Consider the following 21903-nt stretch of genomic DNA (forward strand, 5'->3'; position numbering starts at 1 on the left):
CACCAGAGGAACTACACATAACAGTTTGAGATATGGCTGCGTCATGTTCTTCTGACTTCTCTAGAAACAACATCATGCTTTTTCTTGTGGAATGTTCTGAAAGTACTTGTACCAAAATATACACTGTGCACAGAGGAACATTACGAAACTGTGAGCTGAAGTGTTGTCGCAGCCGTTGCTGGTGCTGCTGTTTATATGAGACGTACAACTGCTCATTCGATTTAATATTAACTCCTGTGGATAAAACACTCTCTTATATATATGTATATGGCCGTGACAACATGATTCTCTAAAACATTTTTCCTTCTACAGTGTCAGTGTCCAAAAAATATATGGATCCCCATGACAATGCGCCACTAGTTTGTCAGTATGACCGCCAGGCCCGCCCATAGCGCCAGGCCTAATATTATTAATATATTTTTTACAAAAGGAATATATATATATATATATATATATATATATATATATATATATATATTATTTTTTTAAAATTGGAATAATTATAATACTTGGCGTGTCAGACATAATAGTCTGCGTGACAGATTAAGATTAGTTTGCCCACCCTTGATGTATATGGTGATCGGAGGAGTCAGTGGTTAGAACAGCATGCTGCTCAGTTAAACACACTTGAAAAAATAAAGGGTCAATTTAGCTCAATTATTTACTGACTGGGAAAGGAGGCATGGGCCTTCCTGCTAGTACAGTATGTATCGAGAACACAGATACTGTTAAGAAATTCAAATATGTAGTGAATAATATCCTGATTTATATACATATTAACAAGATTGGTTAAGAGGGAGTTTGAATTTAAGGCTTTCTTTGTTAAATATAAAAACATTTCCAGCTATTACTATTGTTTTAACCATTGTATTAAAGGTCTACAGTTTTTCATCGAGAGTTGGGATGTCTATTCAGCTTTTTTTGTTTTTGTTTTTAGAAACTTTCCAAAGGAAATCATAAGACGACCGGTTTTGTTTGCGAGACGCGGAAGAAATTCAACCTTGTGAATGGGATGTTTGCTTAAGCGACGTGGCACTTTTATAAAAAAAATAAGAGTATATTTAATTCTCCCAAGATTAAAATATGGATGCAGGGGTGCACTGTATGCCAGGGTTGGGCTGGTCCAACACCGGCCATCTCCATCACCAACCAGACCTCCCTCTGACAATGCTGGACCCTCTTATATTCTATGCTTCACAGAACATGTTAAATTCACTCACAATACCTAAAGTATTAATTAGGCTGACCAAATATTTATACTACTTTATGCGATCTGTATTCACACTCATGGTTTCCGTCTTCTTTACTCATCTAATCTCTTCCGTCAGTCTAACTTTGTTTTAGGTGTTATCAAATGTCAATCACTCTAGCACTAGAGTCAATCACTTTAACTGTGGGTTACACTTGCGCAGGTGCGACTTGCCGATTCTTGACTTCTTGCCCAAAGTTGATACTAGCCCAGAGTTCAGCATATTCATCTAGCAAACTATACCTACCTTGGAGTGTTACAATAGCCAGTCTCATTGCAAATTGGAGAAGCCAAATGTTTAAAAAAAACAAAAAAAAAACACCAACCAAAATAATGTTAAGTGTATGGGTATTTTTCCAAGTAGGCCATACAATAGACCTTTTTCACCGAAGACATGGAACATGAGAGAAAGCACAAAATGAATGGTGAACTCCATTTGGAGACAAAGTCTTTTGGCAACAGTGTGTCGAACCCTCAGCAGGTGGAAATATATATATATATATATATATATATATATATATATATATATATATATATATATATATATATATATATATATATATATATATATATATATATATATACATATATATATATATATATATATATTTATTATATATATATATATAAATATTACATATCTAAGTGTTGATGTTATATATATAATATATATATAATATATATATATATATTATATATATATATATATATATATATATTATATATATATAACATCAACACTTGAAATGATGCAGGCAAGTGTGTACGTGTGTGTGTGTGTGTGTGTGTGTGTGTGTGTGTGTGTGTGTGTGTGTGTGTGTGTGTGTGTGTGCGTGCGTGTGTGTGTGTGTTTGTTGGGTAGAGGAGGGCTTGTAAAGGGGCGTGGAATAAGACAACATCAGGCTAATGCAGGTCCCAGCATGCCATTAATCTCCATCTGTGGACCGTCCGACCGACCGACACCCAGGTTGCCTTCATCCTTCCCGGCACCCGAAGTGCTCAGCTCCGCGCCGGCTGCATCAACTCTCTGGGTACCATCACCAGTGGCAGGATGAAACCGACATTGTGATAAAGGAGCCTCTCCTCTACGTCTTTCTCTTCTCCGCAAGCGGAGCTCGGGCTTTCACTCTCGCACCGGCGGAGATATGAGGAACCCACTGGCCGGTTTAGCGCTGACATTCTGGCTCTTTCTAGAGGTGAGTAGTGCCTGCCATTGTTTTTCTCGTGAAAACGACGGTATTTCTTCATCGCTTCGGCAGACCATAGCGCCGCCCTTTGAGCGCGTTAACATGCAGAGACAATAAGTCGGTGCTGTTGGTGAGGCTTATCGGCGGCTAGCAGGCTGCCTTTGATGTAGCGCCGATGCCGTGCCGCCTTGTATTGTTTTTAGAGCGTTGTTCGCCAAATCCGTTTCAAAAGTATCATCATTTAACAGCCCTTCACTTCATGCCGAAATTACTCTCATCGTAGAGGACAAATTGGGATCTTCACAAAATGACTGACATTGTGTGGTAACTTCGGCATGCGCAAGACCCATTAAAAAACACTTAATAAATATAAATATATACATATGAAATCTGAACTTTATTTTGATAGCACGTTTGTGATGTAAAGCAGAACTACTTCTAGAAAGGGGTGATGCTGGCGCCTTCATTTACACGCTGGAAATACAGTAGAGACCACAGTCCTCTTGTGACCACAGTGAGGGGCTCTGTCAGATCACCAAGTACACTACCTGGGATTCTGTCATCCTTTGTCCTTGTGCCCAGACCTGGGACTACTCACTGGGTTACTGGGCCTGGAGGACAAACACTCACTGGAGCAATCTAATTGTACAAGATGCCAAATGAATGACTAATTTCTCATAATGTGATTTGTGTGTGTTGTCACCGATTTTCCATATCTTGATGCATTTCTACTTTTTGTGAGTCCAATTTAGTGCCATTCATGTGTTCCTTTTTTTCTTAACCGTTTACCACAATGCACTCTGACGTCTCCACATGAGAAACATTTTTGCTCTTGTGCATGTTCGGGACATCATTGGGGATTTTTTTTATTTAAAAAAACAACAACATTTAAACATGAAAGAGGGGACGACAATGAGCTCTCGTTACATATTTTTTGGACCTGTCTGGAGGTAGCGTGACATGGTCACAACCCTTACTCTTACTGCCAGTCCAGTGCTGCTGACATTCATGTCTGTTCGTGTATTATTAATACTCATCATTATTATTTTATTTCATTCAGCAGATTTTGTGAGTACATCCATTTTGAATCCTCGCAGGCGGCGAAGAGGGACGCAAACCCTTGGACCCTGTGCTGGTTCACTTTGATATGTGGCAACTTCTACATTTGGATTGAGGCCGTTGATGTTTTGTTTCTTCTTTTGTCGGCTTTGTCCAGCGAAAGCGCAAAACACTTATGTCTTGTGGAGGAGCCTTGGAGACCACAACTAGATACTGGAAGACAACACTGTGGCCTCAAATGTCTCAGTGAAAGTGAGGCCGGTTTAGTTTTGAATCACAGTCTGTCCGCACTCATGCGCTGTCTTTTTTTGTCACGTTTGGACATGTAATAACATGCATTTAACAGATATTATTGAATGAAATCTAAATCCCAGTGGGGCGACCTGAAAAATGTTGTGTTCGTCACCAGTGTCACCTTCTGTCACACAGGTCGACAGTTTATGATTGTTGGATGGGTCCAAAGAAACAGGGATTTCAACCACAAGATGGACTTTCAAAACCTCCCTTGTGACAGTTTTTCTAAACCTAACTCCATGATTTTATTGCCTAAACCTAGCATTTGTTTTGTCACCCAAACCTAACTGTTGGCAGTTATTTTAAGCCTAATGATGATCGATACACAGCATTTTGTGGCTATCTCACAAACCGCCATGAGACAGTGTTGCACAGATGGCATTGCTGCATTGGCGCTGATAGTACGAGCCCTCGGCAGATTATTTTTACTGTTCATTCTGGCTGAGAACTGCACACACGTCACAGATCTCTTGTGATATCAGACAGAATTGTCAACTTGGAGTGGCCGAATTGAAAGATGTGGATCCAGTCCCTGACTCTCTGTGAGCATAAACTGACTCCCGGTACATGTGTGTTTTGTATAGGATTAGTAAAATGTTATAAGATTTAAAAGTTGTGTCAAATTTTGGTTTCATCAAAGATGTAAGCTCTTTGTAGAGTAGTTTCTTTCCCAGCCTCGTTTGCTTTTTGACATCTTCAAACACCTATTGTAGAATAGTCTGTCTGCTTCCTGCTGAAATTGCTTTTTTGTCTTTCCAAAAATTAGATAACATTTCTTCAGGAAGTGCAGTTAGCAGTTATGGTGTGGGCTCCATGGTAACTCTGGACAGCTTCACTGAGGAGGCTCAAAACAGCCATATACCATGGAAAAATATTTTGGCACCACTAAATGTTAGCCTTTAATGCTTGAACAAATTAGTTGCTTGATGATGATGCTGATTTAAGACGATCAACGCATGTGCAAGTGGAAATATAACAATACTATATTCGTTATAGCCACCTAGCACATTAGGGCCTTAACATTAGGACTTACAGAAAACTGTTTAGAGAAGGAAACAAACACAGCTCAGCTTTAGTACTTTACCTAGGTGTCTTTTGAAGCAGTTAACTCCTCTAGAAGACAAACAAAACTTGAATGATGGGAATAATGTAATGGTAAATGGACCTGTACTTGTATAGCACTTTTCTAGTCTTCCGACCACTCAAAGTGCTTTAACACTACATGACATCATTCATACCCATTCACACATTGATGGGAGGAGCCACCATGCAAGGTGCCACATCAGTATAGTCAACTATTCATACACCGCAGGTGCAGCCACGGGAGCAATTTTAGGGTTAAGTGTCTTGCTCAAGGACACATCGACATGGGCTAGCGCCACCGGGGATCGAACTGCCGATCCTCTGATTGAAAGCCGATCCTGCTCACCACTGAGCCACAGTCGCCCTAAGTAGTACTGTTGATAATAACCATGTTGTTAGATGCGTATAATGCAAAATATATAAAAATAGCTTTTTTGCCATGTTCATCTGCTGGACTGACCCAGTGGGGGTGTTTTTTAAAATTTATTTGACGTTTATTTAACCAGATAAAATCAGTTGAGAACCAATTCTCATTTACAATGATGACCTGGTAAAAGATCGTAATAGCCATCTTTGGCTATATTAAGTGTAATCACTGATTACTCCTGAATCCCTTTGTTTTATGGCATCATTTTTACACACTGACGTGTATTAAATGAGGCAAGATCAGGGGGAAGTCTGGGCAGCACCCAATAACCATTTATGCCGACATTCACACCAACAGGCATTTTAGAGTCTCCAATTAACTTGAGCTGCATGTCTTTGAACGAAGGGAACCCATGTTGCCAAACAAAGAACGTGCAAACTCCACACAGAAGAAGCGCCTGGGATCGGGGCTCGAACCCTTGCTGTGATGTAACAGTGACCCCTTATAGTTAGAGCATGATTATCTCACAAAGAGGAGTAAGACATAAGCACTGAGCACTTTGAAAACCCCTCATCTCCAGTAAGAAACATCCAGTTGATGCAGGAGGCAGTTGAATCAACTAAACACTATTATAATTCCTTCTCCCTCATGTTTCCTCTCTGCAAATCCTGTTTTCTAGCAGCGAAGAGAAGCTGTGATCTTGATTAGACACGTTCAGGTCACCGTATCCTTCCTCCTGCTAGAGCGGGCTTGTGGTGTGCAGCCATCCAGGTAATAAACAGTTCTTTTCCCAGTTTACAAAGATATTGTTTCTGTGCCCTATAATAGCATTATCACGCTGTATGACCAAGGTTGGTTTCATTTGGGCATGGATGACGCGTCTGCATTTCCCAATAGGAAAAGCTCCTCTGCACCGGCAGCAATTTGTTTTCCACAATGGCAAATCTTTGCTGCGATAAACCAAACTGTAATATACCTTTTTGTTTCCTTTTATGGTGATTTAATTTTAATGTGGCATGTTTTAAATTCATGTCACATGGCCCTCCAAAGATAAGCAGGTATTATTAATGGCTGGAGAAAAGAAAAAACTATTCTCCAGAGGAAGAGGGGGGGTAGCGGCTGCGACGACACCGACCCTTAAAGCAGTGGTTCTCAAACTTTTTGTGTAAATAACATCATTTTGTGACTCCCTCTGTGCTTTTATAGTGACAGAATAAAGGAAATTACAATAACTTTCAAGTAAACCAGGTTTCTCCATCAGACCAATTTCTTTTTAAATTGCAATCACGTAGAGACATAAATGACAAGCTGTGTGTAGATCCGATCAATAAAATACGGCCGTTTAGTTTGTTCAATAACAGATAAAAGGTGTAAATCTGTTCTACAGGAAAGAGAACCGTAAATGACATTTTGTGATCTGGCGCTTTAGAGAAAATTACAGGGGGCGGGGTGTTTTTTCACGGGGGCGCCCCGCCCCCCTATTATAATGGTAGGGGAAACACTGCTAAATGAACTGAAGAATCAAGAAGATTGTAACCCAGAGATATGCCGACGGACAGTATGTGTAACTGGCAAAAAGCCATAAACCAAGCTATACAATGCTGAGCAGGGATTGTTAATTATTTGTAAACTCATATCGTATGTTCATGCACTACTTTATTGCCTTTGTACAAGCCCTGAAAATAAGTATTAAATGCATTATAAACAAACAAAGGATGAATATCCTGTAAACAATTAGGTTTAATAAATTTGATCAATAATTGTTGGATTTTATATAGCACTTTTCTGAATACTCAAAGACACTTTACATACATCAGGACTATCTAACTTTCATACATAGTCACAGCTACAGGTGCAATTTTCGAGTTAAGTGTCTTGCTCTAGGACACATTGACGCAGGGCCGGGGATCAAACCACCAATCCCCTGATTGAAGGACGACCGCTGCTGCGCCACGGTCACCTAACACATCTGTTGTTGTCTGTTCTCACTCGTAGCTCTACTGGTGGCAATAACAGCTGCTTCCTGCACGTCTAGCAGTAGTAAAATTAAAAAATACAGAATTTACCTGCATAACAGGAACAAGACCTGCAATCCTGATCTGCCTAATACATACAAGCAGACCAGTAGAGTTGACTGAACAGATTTTATTTTGGCTTCCTCACAGTCTCCACTTGAGGCCAAAATGCACACTGACACTCAAATGATGCTTGTTAGTGTGATGCCGCCAGCTAATGGCATCTGTGGGGTCAGTTGAAATCGATAAGGCAGGAAGGATGGCATATGGGAGAAGAGGAGGAAATGAGTGAAACAGTTAAAGTGGAAGACATGAAACCAAATAAATTAAATCAAGTTTTTTTACGGTTGATATTGACGCAATTGTATCCATATATCAAATTCTCTTTTGACCATTTTAATGCCAATATCTTTTTGATCATTCCAAGTCTGCAAAGGGCTTGTTATTGCAGAATCACAAAGATTTACGGTTAATTCCTGGCAGATCACATCACAATTTAGATCGTAACGAGAGACTAAACTGCCCAGGAAATGCATTGAGAAAAGAAAACTGATCACAAGTGTTGTAGCACACTGCAAGCTAAAATAATTAGTAAGTGATGGCAGCTATTCTAATTCTGAAGACCCCACACTGGAGCAGAGAGTCGTGTTTGGTAATGTCTGACCTTTTAGCGGCAAGCCTCTTTAATGGCCCTTCTCCTTTCTCCATCTACACCTACGGCATCCTGCAACCTCAAAGGCAAAGTACAGCCTCGATCGCCATGCATACACACTCCTACTTGTAAAGCTTGCATGTGCATTGTCCAACCATTGCCCCCCACTCCTCTCAAATGCCCTTTAGCCCAAACCCATCTGAGCTGCTTTTATAGCAGGAAAACACATCCTCCAGTTGCGTAACGGTCATTCATGTCCCACAAGAATACAGAGGGACATTTTTCCTCCGCTGTCAGCACTTACACAGAGCTCTAATTAGAGAAGGACAATGAACAGAGCTGGATGATGACCACTGCTGGCACAGTGTTGGGAACAGCACAACAATTAGGTCCAAGTTAGTGTTGATGGATGGCAACTAAGTCAATTATTGTAAAAAGTAAAACTTTTGTCATTTGAATATATTATGTGAGCATTGCTGGTTTGTTCTTTCTGCATGTACTGTACTGTACGCGGTATGCCAATGACTTAGCCCTCATTTATCCTCGCCTCCACTCATCCAGCCAGCCAGAGGTCATCGTTAAGTGAGTAATATAAAGGCTGGTGTCGGCCAGAATAGTGTGAGTTGAGAAGCTATTAGATTGTGAGGGGGCTTAGGAGGGGGATCAGAAGAGTTGATACCAGAGCATTGTGTTTCAGTAGCACTGAGGAGGTAAAAAAAAAGGTAAAAAAAAACATTAGCAATTATCTTCAATCCAACATGACACAGCGAAGAAGTAGAGCTGCGGCGGTTTGGTTGACTTTTCCGTATTCTTGCCCTGCTGCTGGTTAGTCTTTAATTTAGATTTTATGGACCCAGCTGTTGAGACGAAATGCTGACCCTTTCAATTGCATCCCGGAGATTGTACATATTGATGCAGAGAGGAAGCCAGCTAGATAGATGGATGGTACTCGCATGAAGCCTCTGGCACTTGTGCTTAGTTAACAGTTCTGGCTGATGTAAAGCATTACATTATACTCCTCGTCCCAAGAAGATGAATATAATTTTCTGATATGACCACCTCTCCCGCGCCAAGGTGTCTGACATAGTAGAATGCTGAATTAGATTTGTACTGACGATCCCAGAAGGTAAATCATGTAAATCATGTATATGTTCCCAGAGGATACAGCTTTCATATTTGAGTCTGGACCAATTTGGTCCAGACTCAAATATACCCACAGCTGTTGTATGTATTGTGTCATTGGGTAACGGACACCCTGAGATGATGTATTTTAAGATGACTGATCCTTGGTGTCAACATGGCCATCAATCAGCTTCTATGTGTTTTAAAAATATATATAATGAAGATCAGTTGAGAGACACAATAACTGTCCCTCAGATGACAGTTCAACTGAAGATCAAGTGAAGATAACATTTCCCACCAGCAACCACGGTGGTAATAGGACATAGCCTGGAGATATAGACTGGCTGTGCATTGTGCCTGTTGGAGGGAGTGGGATGCTTTCTCTAATGGGGCTGTAATTTGTTCAAATCTCCCACTGCTGTCGTTCTCTCGGCCCCTCAGCTGTAATGTCACAATATGGCCCCCATCCTCCACCAGTGGCATGACAAATAATCTATTGTGTTGACATGTTGGGTACCATCAAAAGCTCAAGCCGGCATGCTGCACTGCAACAGTGTCGACGATGAGCTTGGACATCTTTGTCCTTTTGGGCCCCATTCCGCTGCTGTCAATACTGCAGCTTGTTTTTGTGCATTTTTCAGTCTTCTTAGAGTAATGCATTTGAGCTTTAGACAGCAACTTGTTTTACATTTACACCGTCTCAGGAGCTGGATGATAACAGACTGGGGACAATAGTGTCACACCCGACCCGCGGAGCCGCTCCACCAGTATGACGCGAAAAAAAAAGAAGAGGAAACTCTGCAATTGAACAATGGGCGCGACCCACAGAGCCACTTCATCCACTAGCGCGAACGCCCCCGCGGCAAAACTATAAAAATGTAATTGTTTCAACAACGTACTCCTTCCTTCCTAATGAGTTCAGCCAGCTAGTAGACAGTAGACCGCGCCGATCACAGCACGTTAATGGTCATGCATAGGGTTTCACGAAGGCTCTTCAACGGGCTTCTCTTACATAGAGGAAGACAGGTGTCTGTGATTGGATAAAAAATGCTGTTCGACAGGTCCCAAGAAGCCAGAAGGAGCAGAGGAACAGATGAAGGCAGCTGCGCAATGAGAGAATAACCTAATAGAGACAAATAATTATAATACATGCAGTGTATTTGTGAAAAACAATTACAATATAAAAAAGCTTTAACTTTTTATTATAAAAAATATGTATGTATATTTTTGTTTTAATTCTAAAATAGTTACAACTTTGTGATTCTGTTTAGGCCTTCAGAAAAGGTTTAGAAGGCCCTGACGGCCCGCCATTGCAATGCAGTAATTGTTCTGTAAATTTAGTTCAGAAGTTTAAAATAACCATACCCTCCTTATTGGCATGTTTTATGAATCTGATAGGACTTTAAAAAACGTTATCACAGAGCACCAGTATTTACAGACACATCGCTTTGATAAAGTGTGTCTCCTCCGATCATATTGCAGACTCTTGCTTTAACTGAGTGAGAGGATGTTTCACCTGCAGATTAAATATAAAAAATATGCTCTTGAAAGCTGCTCCCACTTTACTTTGCTACTTTTATTTTTTTAATTACAAAGTACTTTTTAATTTTTTTTATCACAACCAGGACTCAATAGAGTTTCGTGCATTACAATGTAACATGAGTGATGTCATATCAGTTTCATGTGGCCCACCACCCTGAGGCAAGGCGTGTCCCTGCTGGATGAGTCCTTTTACTTCGCAGGCTCTCCTCTCGGCTCCCTTTGTCTCCTACCTCTCACCATTCCCTCTCGTTCTTTTCACAACGCCCCTCAGCCCATTCTTTCCAACTGCCTTGCCGGGCGCAGAGACGATAACACTGAAAATGCACTGAAGGGCTGCATTTCACAGGGATCATTTCAAAGACGGTTAATTAATGGGCCGCCGTCAACTCTCTGTGCATTCTCAATGAAAGCCTGTTCACACACACACACACACACACACACATACACACACACACACACACACACACACACACACACACACACACACACACACAAAGGATACTCGCTGAGTGTGCATGTCATTGTGTATTTTTAGTAGTTTTTTTTATCAAGTTAGACAAATGACATTTTTTCCTGAACTAATTTAATCCATTTCTCTTTTTCAGTGTGTGGAAGCCAAAAAGTACTGCTGGTATTTTGAAGGCAGATACCCCATCTACTTCATGTAAGTACCACAACGTTCCACTCCTACAAAAACAACAACTTTGAATCACTATGATTTACGGCCACTAGAAAGAGATTTGACAATTTGCACATTTGGGCTTTTGAATGCCACCACCCTTTGATCTGCCTATCAGACTTGTAAAATGACGCAGGTCTTTGCAATCTAGTTCTGTTACGAGAAGTTTGTTAGTAAAAAATAACATCAGTACTCTTCAAGCAATTCTCCTTCATTGAACTTTGGTTAACATATAATGCAATTTTTTAAAAGACACCAGAGAAAAAAGTGCTAAAAATGTCTCAATCTATTTCTCTAAAAAGTGAGTCATGGGTTTTGGTAATGTTCACCAAAGACACATTTCTTTAAACTTTCTTTCAACTCTTTACTGAGCATCAAGAGGCGACTCCTGCGGTTGTATAGAAATCTATATTCTCTACTTCTTTCTTGAAGCATTGTAAACATGATTTTATGGTCTCAATCTCTAGTTTCAAGTACACCATGATGTTCATTCAGTAAAATATGGTCCATTTAGAGTCAAACAGACGCTTTAGGGGCGGGCTTACTGTGATTGACAGGTCGCTGCTGCTACCAAAGACATATACGGCACACACACAAAGGATGCTACGTCACTCCTCCACATTCCAAATACGGTCACTATGGTTACTTGGTCCTCTCCTCTTCTCTCTGTACACCAACTCTCTTGGCTCTGTCATTCGCTCGCAGGGATTTTCCTACGATAGTTATGCTGATGACACTGATCCTCTTGTTTCCCCAATCTAAAACACAGGTAGCAGCACAGATCTCTGCCTGTCTGACTGATATCTCTGGATGTCTGCAGACAACCTGAAAATTAACCCTGACTGGGCGGACTGGGGGAAAAAAGGGGGAGTTACTGTCAGACCAGCCTAGTCAATACACGATGCGTTGCCTCTGCACTCAATGCATCGTGTGTGTGTGTGTGTGTGCCACGTTCAATACACGCGCGGGTCGGTCAGCTCCCGGGACCCCCCCGTCCTAGTCGGCCTACCTGATGACACAACACTTAAAAGCCTACGTCTGAAACGCTGTAGTGAGACTGAAATCAAGGCAGTTACTCATACTGAAGTAGAGTGTTTCATCTCTGTGTCATTATCAAAATAGACATACAGTATGCTTCTACGATAGACGCCATCACGTGCATTGCCATTTGGAAAAGGTGTGGTTAAAGCTGAAAGGAAAAATTACTGCAGTGGCCAGCAAGGCCTTCTCTGCTGGCCTAAACAGAATCACAAAGTTAAAAAGGTTAAAGGTATTTTATAATACAAATAAAAAATATATTTTTTTAATCATAAAAAGTTATATTTATTTCATACACAAGTATAATAATTATTTTTCACTTTTAGATTGTTTTCTCATTGAGAAAAACATAAAGCTTTCCACCTTGCTTTCTGTCTCTGTCGCCAGGTCGCTTGCACGCGCGCTCCTTAACGTTCTTTGATCAATCACATCTCACCTCTGTCTTTCTCTATGTCTCTCTTTCTTCCTTCTTTGCGCTCTCTCCGCCGGTTAAACACGGCCTGTTAGCTGGTTCTGGCGTACTCACTCTGAGTGAGGGGAGGGGGGGTCTGTCAAAACCTAGAAGCTAGAATCTCAGGACTTACTGATGCCCTCTTTTCCACAGAGGTTCATGAGCGAAATGCTGATTATGTTACTGTTTTTTTTTTTTTTACATTTGCAGTCGTATTTAATCAGAAACTAGCCACAGCGCTGTTGTTACTACTGCACCTGGGGGTGCTAGTGCTTCTACCCGCGGACTCTACTTGGGACTGTGGAAGAGGTTGCTGCCGCTGTGCTGCAATGTCCTGTCCGTACTGTGCAGGGTCAGTGTGGCGGTGTTGGTGATAGATTTGGACAACATGCATTTTTGTTGACCTGACAGGTCGTGCTCTCCCCCTGCAGTGCTGTCCGGTGCATTTCCTAAGTTCTACTTTGCCACGACCGGCTCGAGGTCGGCTTGGTAAGGCTCGGGCCGAAGGTGGCACACCGGCTCTGCTCGCGTGCTTAGGAGCGCCCATGCCCGGACCTAGCCGCTTGCCAGTGTTGTGGAATATGTGCTTGGTATGACTTCTCTCTCCGCCTTCTGCTCCCAACGCGACTGTCCACCAGTGAGCTCTGTCCTTAGTGCCGTGTTGCGTCGTCAGTGCGGGGATCGGCCCATGTAAAGGACGTTAGGGGTCTACAGTGATGTCGTCTTGAAACACAGATTAAGGAGTCCACACGCGTGAGTCCTTGGTCTCTGAAACCCTGTTGTGCAATAAAAGTGAGGCGCGGCGCGCGGGACGTGCACCTCGCACCTCGCTCACAGAGTCTGCTTCTTTTTTTTTCTCGTCATGTGGAGTGGTCAGTCCCCTCGCTCCGTATGCTTGTGGTGGAGCCGAGTGGCTGACTGTATGAGTGTGTTGGTCTGTGACACTTTTTTTTTTGCTGCAATCACAGCTGGCCTAATGGTCAACACCACGGACCGCCACTGAATCACAGTGAAGGAGAAAGGAGGATTTTCCTCAGAGTTGTTTTTCATTAAACGCTCCAGTCAACAATAGCTTTGGTGATCTCTCTTCTCTGAGTGGCCAAGAGCAGGAAAGAAAGCTAAATGGATTAGAGGTGGAAGTGTGGGAGAAGCCCATCATCTGTCTGAATCAGTAAAACAAACTTCCTAAAACCACTCGGCCCGGAGTTTAAAACTCCAGTCACCAATAGCTTTGGAAATCCCATCCCATGCAGCTCACAGCTCTAATGTCTAAAGGTACTGATACATCTAAATCATCATTGTCACACTGCGTGTGCATCAAAATAAATGCATTTTTCATGTGGAGACAGTGGTGGACCCACACACTGTGTATGAAGTAGACGTAGTCATGGTGACGTCACCCATTTGTGGGCTGTTATGAAGCCTCGGTTTCGTCGTTGCCATCTTGGATTACAATCAGCTGCCCTGTTGTTGTTTTTTTACAGTACATTACAATACATTTTATTTAGCTGACGCTTTTATCCAAAGCGACTTACAATAAGTGCATTCAACCGTGAGTACAAACTCAGAACAACAAGAATCAGCAAAGTACAATTTCTACAATAAAGTCAAACTACAAAGTGCTATCAGTAAGAGACATTTAAGTTCTGCTAAAGTGTGCTACTTTCCTTATTCACGGTGTTCTTGAAAAAGATGTGTTTTTATTGAGGAGCCGGGACAGCAAACAGTCACGATTTTGTTGAGTGTTAAGCTCGCAGTGACGAAGCTACGAGCCGATTGGCAGAAGCTGAGGAGTGAACGAGCTGCAAAGTATTTTTTGTATTTTTACGGTTTTACCGTGCCCTGATTGTAGATCGGACCCGATCTGTTTGTAGAACAGTATGCCAGTACCAATGTTTTGAAGCGGATGTAGGCGGCCACCGTTAAATACTGAAGGGCGCGGAGGAGCGGAGTAGTGTGCGTGAATTTCGGGAGGTTAAAGACCAGTCTAGCTGCTGCATTCTGGATGGGCTGTAGAGGGCGAATGGCATGGAGACTTGCCATTTGTGCATGTAGAGGATCATGGAGTTTACTGTAGTCCAGATGTGAGATGATCAGAGCCTGGACGAGAACCTGTGCCACCTTCTAAATGAGAAGGGGACGTATTCTTCTGATGTCGTACAGCATCTACCTGCAGGAACCCGCTGTTGTGGTAATGTTGGCAGTCGAGAGTTGACTGTCGAGAGTCACACCGAGGTTCTTGGCAGTCAGGGTTGGGGCCAACACCGAGTTGTTGAAGGTAATAGTGAGGTTGTGGGTGGGAGAGCCAGCAGTGAAGGTTTAGCAAGCCCTGGCGGCCGTCAGGGCTTGCTAAACACAATATACAAAGATAGTTTTGGCTCCTCCATAAAGACACAAAGGGAAGAGAAACGGTCCTTCAATCACATTGCAGCAGTGGTGTTGCTGTCTGCTTCAGCAGAAGCCGGTGTTTTCAGAGACAAATCTTTTACTTCCAATTGGAATACACAAGAATGAATGAACATATTTGAACCAGGTAACTGAACTATTATTACTACTACTATTTACAGCTGGAATCAATGCATCTAAAGCTCAGAGACTGACATTTTAAATATTCACATTTCTCTCAGTATAACAATTTTTTTCAACAGCTCCACTATGTTTAACTTGTTCAAATAGTTGTGTTTGAAGCCACGTTGTAAAATGTTTTTCTTAATTTGAAGGGGTTGCCTAATTAAACAATGCAAACCACAATTAGTACCTTGTTTGGAGCCCATTTTCCTGTTGTTTGTTTGAGAACACTTTGGATCTGCTTTGACCTCTCAAATTGACTCCTCAGTCCTCACTCCCTACTCTTGACTGATCGCACACTCTGAGAACACCTTTCTAGTTGTTACTTACTGTCTTATAATCTTTAGAAAAACATTGGTTTAATTTGGAGATGAGGATCTCGTGGGGGCCCAAAGAATCTGACTGTTGCACATTTATTCTAAATTCTTCGCCAGGCCTCCTGTACAAAAAATATTTTCCACCATTTTTGCAAACAGGCAGAGTGGGGTTTGGCGGGGTTTGGTATCAATGTGGTGCAGTGAAAAGACTCTAGTTGTTTTAGTACTGCAGACCCCGGAGCCTCCGGGGACTACGGTTGCTCGTCCCTGATCTAGTGTTGAAATGCTAGACAGGACTGGGAGTCTGAGGTATGCACTGCCATGCTGGCTATCCACAGTCATCTATCACACACACACACACATGCACACACACGCACACACACACACACACACACACACACACACACACACACACACACACGCACACACACACCTTGTTATTGGTTCAGCTGAGTTAGTGCAGGTTTCCCAGTTGGCCTCTGTTCTGAATATTTAGCTCCCAGGCTGCTGGCTCGTCATTTAGAATGAAACTCTTTAAAGTTTAAACTTTGTTTACGGAACAGACACCGTGATGAACAGCATCATCATAATCTGGTATGTTTTCACTTACAGGGAATTTACATCTGTGTTTGGTGAATACAGTGAGCTTAATAAGAGAACAAAAGGAATATAAGCATGAAATGTGAATAGAAAAGCTTACATAGTAAATTTGAATATAAAATAAATAGAATATTTGCAATGCGATTTTCTCTTAATTGCCTATATGCAGACTATATGCAGCATGACTAAAATAAATGTTGCAAATGTTATTGCAACATTTAATTTTTTTCATAGCAATAAAATGTTTAGCATAAGAGGAAGACATTTTTTATCCTCTGTTCAGTGTAAAGTTTTACGCTATATAGCTCACCAACAGAAACTACCGGTCAACTGCAATTTCTTTAAATTTATTCCTGACTAGTCGATGAGAATATATTTTTTATTACAGATATGGCATACATTGTATTTTACTGGACCTCCTTTTGAAAGAAATACAAACCACAGATACATAGTGGAATTACATCTTCACGAGGGGCATGGGGGCATCAAGAAAGAGACGTTTGGAGCTCAGCAAATATGTATTTTTTTAGGTGAATCAACTTTTCAGTATGAACACAATTCATTCGTAGTACAAATCCAGAGTTACTTTTCCTTCCTTTAGGGAAATATGAGACATCATGAGACATCATGGGCCCAGCCTGCTGTCTGGGCCCATGATGCAAAACATCTGGGTAATTTCATTCATATCTGATTTTTATTCTTGGAAGCCCAACTGTTCTATATCTATATATATATCTCGTCCTATCCATTTGCATATTTGTATACTTTAAGGCTGGACTGTAGCCTTTCTTTGTTGTTGTAGATGCCGCTCCTATGAGGACTGCTGTGGGACTCGCTGCTGCGTGAGAGCCCTGTCCATCCAGAGACTATGGTACTTCTGGTGAGAGAGTATCCTCTTCTGATGAGTGTACTGTGTCTGTCTGATGTGTTGCAGATAATACTTCCATTTCATCATTTACCGTAAATTCAGACCCAGGCTAAAGCCCAATATTTTCTTTCATCCTCTTCTTGGTTGTGATCATGTTGGTCTGCTATGTCATCTGTTTTTCCACTCAGGGTGCTGCTGATGATGGGAGTGCTGTTCTGCTGCGGTGCCGGCTTCTTAGTTCGCAGGAGGATGTACCCGTCCCCTCTGAGAGACGAGCAAGCCTTCAATGTCTCCTTCACCAGGCACCCTGCCACCTCCCCAGGTACAGCAGAATTCAGACAGATACACAAGTGACACCCGTCTTAGAGCATCATGGCCGCCGGTCTGCACGGCGCTCAAAGATATGCTCAGACTTTTGAATTGAGCACCTTTTCAAGACATTTCTAAGAATTGCCGAAATAGTGAGGAGTTTCTAAATAAGCAGTCAAATACTGTTGGCAGTGACCCACAATATTTGACTGCTCATTTCGAAACTCCTGATTCAGATCCAGACCCAGTTCCAGACATCTTACCCGTCAGTCCCACCTCCGTCTGACGTAACAGTTGTAATCAATAGAGCTGTCTCCAACAGCCACAGAACTACCGTCCTTTTTGAATTAAAAACATTTGTGCACATAGAAAAGTTGAGTGCAAACACTGGAAGTTCCAGAAAAACAATATAATATTGCAACTTGGTGCAATAGGAATCAATTTAGTGAATGAATCATACATGGAGTTTTTAACTTAACTGTCGCTCAAGCTTCTTCTGAAGAGACAAAAACATCCAATCTGTGTGGAATGATGAGGAGAACATGACCTGGACTGGAGCTCTTTCAATGATGTCGTGTCATTGTGTCCTCACACCTGCAGTTGTTTCATGGAGAATTAGCTAACCAACGTTTGTGTAACGGTAGTGGATGGAAACCAGGTCACGGACTTTTGAGTCCGTGACCTGAAAAACTGTTTAACTTAACTAAATAATAACAGTAATATATTTGGTTGCTGGTAACCACTAGATTGTAAACATGAATCCTGTAATTAAGCCAAGGATTTAAGATCAGGTTCAATTAGATTTGAAAAATCTGCATTAATTGACATTTCATTTGTTTTTTTGTGAGCCACATACATCCTGATGAATCACACACAAACAGAAGAATCCTTCTGGACAGCAACAGAGGAGGATCCCTCTGTCAGGACTGACAGAAATACAATCGCATGTGTACAGAGTGAGTAGATACTTTATTAGCTGTTTTCTCCTTTTCTTTCCAGTTTCCCAGCAGCCGGGGAGTATGCAGGGCTTCGGGGTCAACGGGATGACCGCTGGCGACCCGGGGGTTACCATCACACACCCAGCATACCCGCCACAGCCTGGCTCCACCCATATGGTGATGGGCCCCTACCCTCCACCTCCATCCTACTGCAACCACCCGCCTCCGTCCTACGAACAAATATTTCAAAACAGCGACAAGAAGTAATTTCCGCAAGGTACTAAGAACATGGAACTTGACAAGTGGAGAAAACAGGAGGGCAGTGAGAGGAAGTTCAGATGGAGATGAGGCAGAGGAACACCTACCAATTGTTTTCACCTCAACTTTTTGTGGATGTAAGACTTGGAAAACACACACAATCTCTTGTCCTGTGGAAAAAGACTAAACAAGGCACAGTAACCAGAATCTAGATGCACACACACACAAACACACTTGTTCACTCACGCACAATGCTTTCTCTGCAGTGCTTCATTTGCTCTTGATTTATATGGATCTATCTGTACAGCGATGGTGTTGAACTTAAAGATGAGGATGCACCTGTTCAGGTTTTGGATTCACCCGCTGTCACCTGTTTGTTCTCCACGTTTCCAATCAAGGTAGAGCTAGAATTGTACAGCAGTGAACAGAAACCCATCATGTATTAAAATACTGGATACAGTTTGTCTTCACCGAAAGTGTTTTGGTAAAATACTTTCAATGGAACAGCTGAAAAATGATGCACGTTATTATAAAGATACATCTCTGTACAAACCATCCATTTTCAAAGAATGACACCGACTTATTTTCCACCCAGCATTTTACTGCAAGATGGACCCTTTACTAAATGATGAGTTCTTGATCCATTTTTTATTACGGTATGTGTAGTCCTGTTATGTAACAACATAATGAGCTGCTCCAACAGTCACCAGCTCATTCTCCTGTTAGCGACGATGAAGGCTTTTTCACCACAAGAGGAATCACACAAAACATCAGACAAAACATCAGAACCAAAGGAGTTATAGAAACGTGAATAAATGAAGGACAATAGTTATTGAACAAATGGTCAAGATGGTATTCTCCATATTCACGTTGTATGGGAAAGTGGCCAATGCCGCTGTCGTAAAATGCTGAGTCACTTCTTCAAATGGGACATTCAAATTCATGCAAAGTTTCAACGTTAAGTTCAACGTCAGACCCACAAATGTGCGCCACTGATCGCCAGCAAACTGACATACAGTAGCTTCATCCCAAAAAATGACACTTATTGTTGCACCCTTTTATTTCCTCTCAGCTAGAGTAGAAACATTTCCACTAAAGAAGAATGGTTTGCTTTTGACAACCTTAGATTTCGGAGACATGAGTGGATCTATAGGATAAACTCTACTATAGAGCTTTATTTCCCCACTTTTCATGGAATGAAACAAAGTAAACAAAGTGCCAGCTGTTGGCACCCACTAGAGCTAGCTAGTGTGTAGCTTACTAGCTACAGCGGTTCACCAACAACTTAAATCAAATATTCAAAGAGTAAAAGACACCATCTTTCTGATGGGAGCAGGCCTTAAGCCCCATCTTTCCACCAAATAGCCTAAACAAGCTCCTTTTGTTAAGTAATTTGGATCAATTCATAAATGAGTGAAAGCTGTATCAGACCAATGGTCTCCAACAGTAGCTCCTTTCAGTATTAGTGCTCGTGTGGTTGTATTTCGATGTTACTGCCTGTGATGGAGGCGTAGCAACATTTTGACACTTACGTCTGTCCACTGAGAGTTTTAAGTAGGAGGACTGTTCTATGAAACCTATGGGACTTCCTAAAATCCCGTGATTTGTCCAACTTGAAAAAATTTGGAAAAACCGTGCACAGAATTTCAGTTTAAATAATTTGAGTCTCTTTTGTCCTTCAGTGAAAAGGTCACGTTGTTTTTTTCTTTTTCTTGTTGTTGCGAGTTCAAGACGTCTAAACGTATAAAGACGTATAAAACCCCAGATAGTCAATGAACTGTCAAATACCACAAGAAAAGCAACAAATCCTCAAAACCGAGACACTGGAACAAAGTAGTCGTTGGCTTTGTTGCTTCAAAAAAAAAAAAAAGAATCCACATTCAGAATTATTTTCACGTTAAAAAATAGTTTTCTGCTGGTTCTGTAAGTGTCAAGGAAACAACAAAGAGCTCCTCTGCAAGACCCCAGACCCAGACAGCAGGTCTTATGCAAACCGTAAGGCTAGTGACGGAGGCCATTTAGGTGCTCTCCATTTAGGTGGAGAGCAGCACCCGAAGGTGTCATATTGTTGGTTGGTACCATCAGCCAGGAATCAAATCATACTACTCAAAGTGAATTACCACACACCATCAGCATATTCTCCATCTTGGTCCTTTTGCATATGTCCCTGATTCAAGGGACATATTTATATCATTAAATGTGTAAAAGTGTAGAGATGTTTGGGTTGAGAAAGGGTTGCGAGAAGTTGGCATACGGTCATTCTTCTTTGCTCCCGGACTGTGCTGCGTATCGGTAGCATTGTGTCTCGAGAGCAGATTCTGCGCTCATTTCAGCACTTCTTTGGTCACATGACCTGGCTGGATTTTACCTTATGTTTGTTCGCCTGCAGCAAAAAATATATAATCTAAAGTACACACATCAAGGATTTCTCACAGTAAAATAAAGCTGTGATAACAGTTTCTGCTTGGGAGACTCAAACCTTGATTGCAATCCACTTTTTTTATATTGATTTGAAAAAAACACCTCTCTGAACGATGAAGTAAAACTAGACTGAGGAAGGAAAAACCTGTGTCATAAGCTAAAATGGAAATAAGATGGAAGCTGCAAATGTGATTAATAAGTTCACAGTTTTTATTTTTACATCATGTCAGGTTTGTAAAGTAAGGGATACTTTGACATTGTGGGATGAGAGTTAATTTGTGCACTACAGAGAGCTCGAGCTCGGTCGGAAATGTCTTAGCTTAGCTGAGCTAACATCTTTCATAGTTAAAACAAACAGACAAGGTCACGAATTACCACCTTGTTCCCAATTTGTACACAGACAGAAATACGTTGGAAACTCTGCACCCAAGATAAGCAACTTCACCTCAAACCCCAAATGATTGTTTTCACATTTCTGAGTTTGGATAAAACCAACAAAGATGCAACACGTCGATAGAGACTTGAGAGAAAAGAGAAGGCTTGTGGTCGTCCTCTGCTTTGGAAAACAAGCAAAACAAACAAATTCCGGGCACGAGCACTTAACACACTTGACATGGATGTTCCTCACTCTCTGCAAGAAAGCGAGTCAGTGTTTTTTCTCGATTGTTGAAATATTCCTCAAACTCAGTTATTTTTGTTCATAGCTCCCCTATTTATCAGTTTATGAGTTAAAAAGTGTGGCTTCAATCAGAAGTCTACTGAGGGCAATGTTCTAGTTGTATATGCATTAGCCCAAATAGCCCACGAGGTAAAGAAATGTAATCCCACACTAACGCATCATCATTTATCAAGCCGTTTGTTGTGTGGGTGCGTCGCTGTCCAGGGT

The 21903-nt window shown here is 41.6% G+C and overlaps 1 protein-coding gene across 1 annotated transcript; it reads left to right on the forward strand.

The window, feature by feature from the left end:
• The first annotated feature begins 2171 nt into the window (after window positions 1–2171).
• Window positions 2172–19524, forward strand: vopp1b (VOPP1 WW domain binding protein b). The gene is made up of 5 exons (XM_068582301.1): window positions 2172–2445; window positions 11176–11234; window positions 17026–17103; window positions 17280–17413; window positions 18400–19524. The coding sequence occupies exons 1-5, from the start codon at window positions 2395–2397 to the stop codon at window positions 18603–18605; spliced, it is 528 nt and encodes a 175-aa protein (XP_068438402.1). The 5' UTR covers window positions 2172–2394; the 3' UTR covers window positions 18606–19524.
• The last annotated feature ends 2379 nt before the right edge of the window (window positions 19525–21903 follow it).

The sequence above is a fragment of the Clinocottus analis genome, unplaced genomic scaffold (assembly GCF_023055335.1).
Source record: "Clinocottus analis isolate CAN_PGR_092001 unplaced genomic scaffold, fCliAna1.0.p SCAF_18, whole genome shotgun sequence".
Lineage (NCBI taxonomy): Eukaryota > Metazoa > Chordata > Actinopteri > Perciformes > Cottidae > Clinocottus > Clinocottus analis.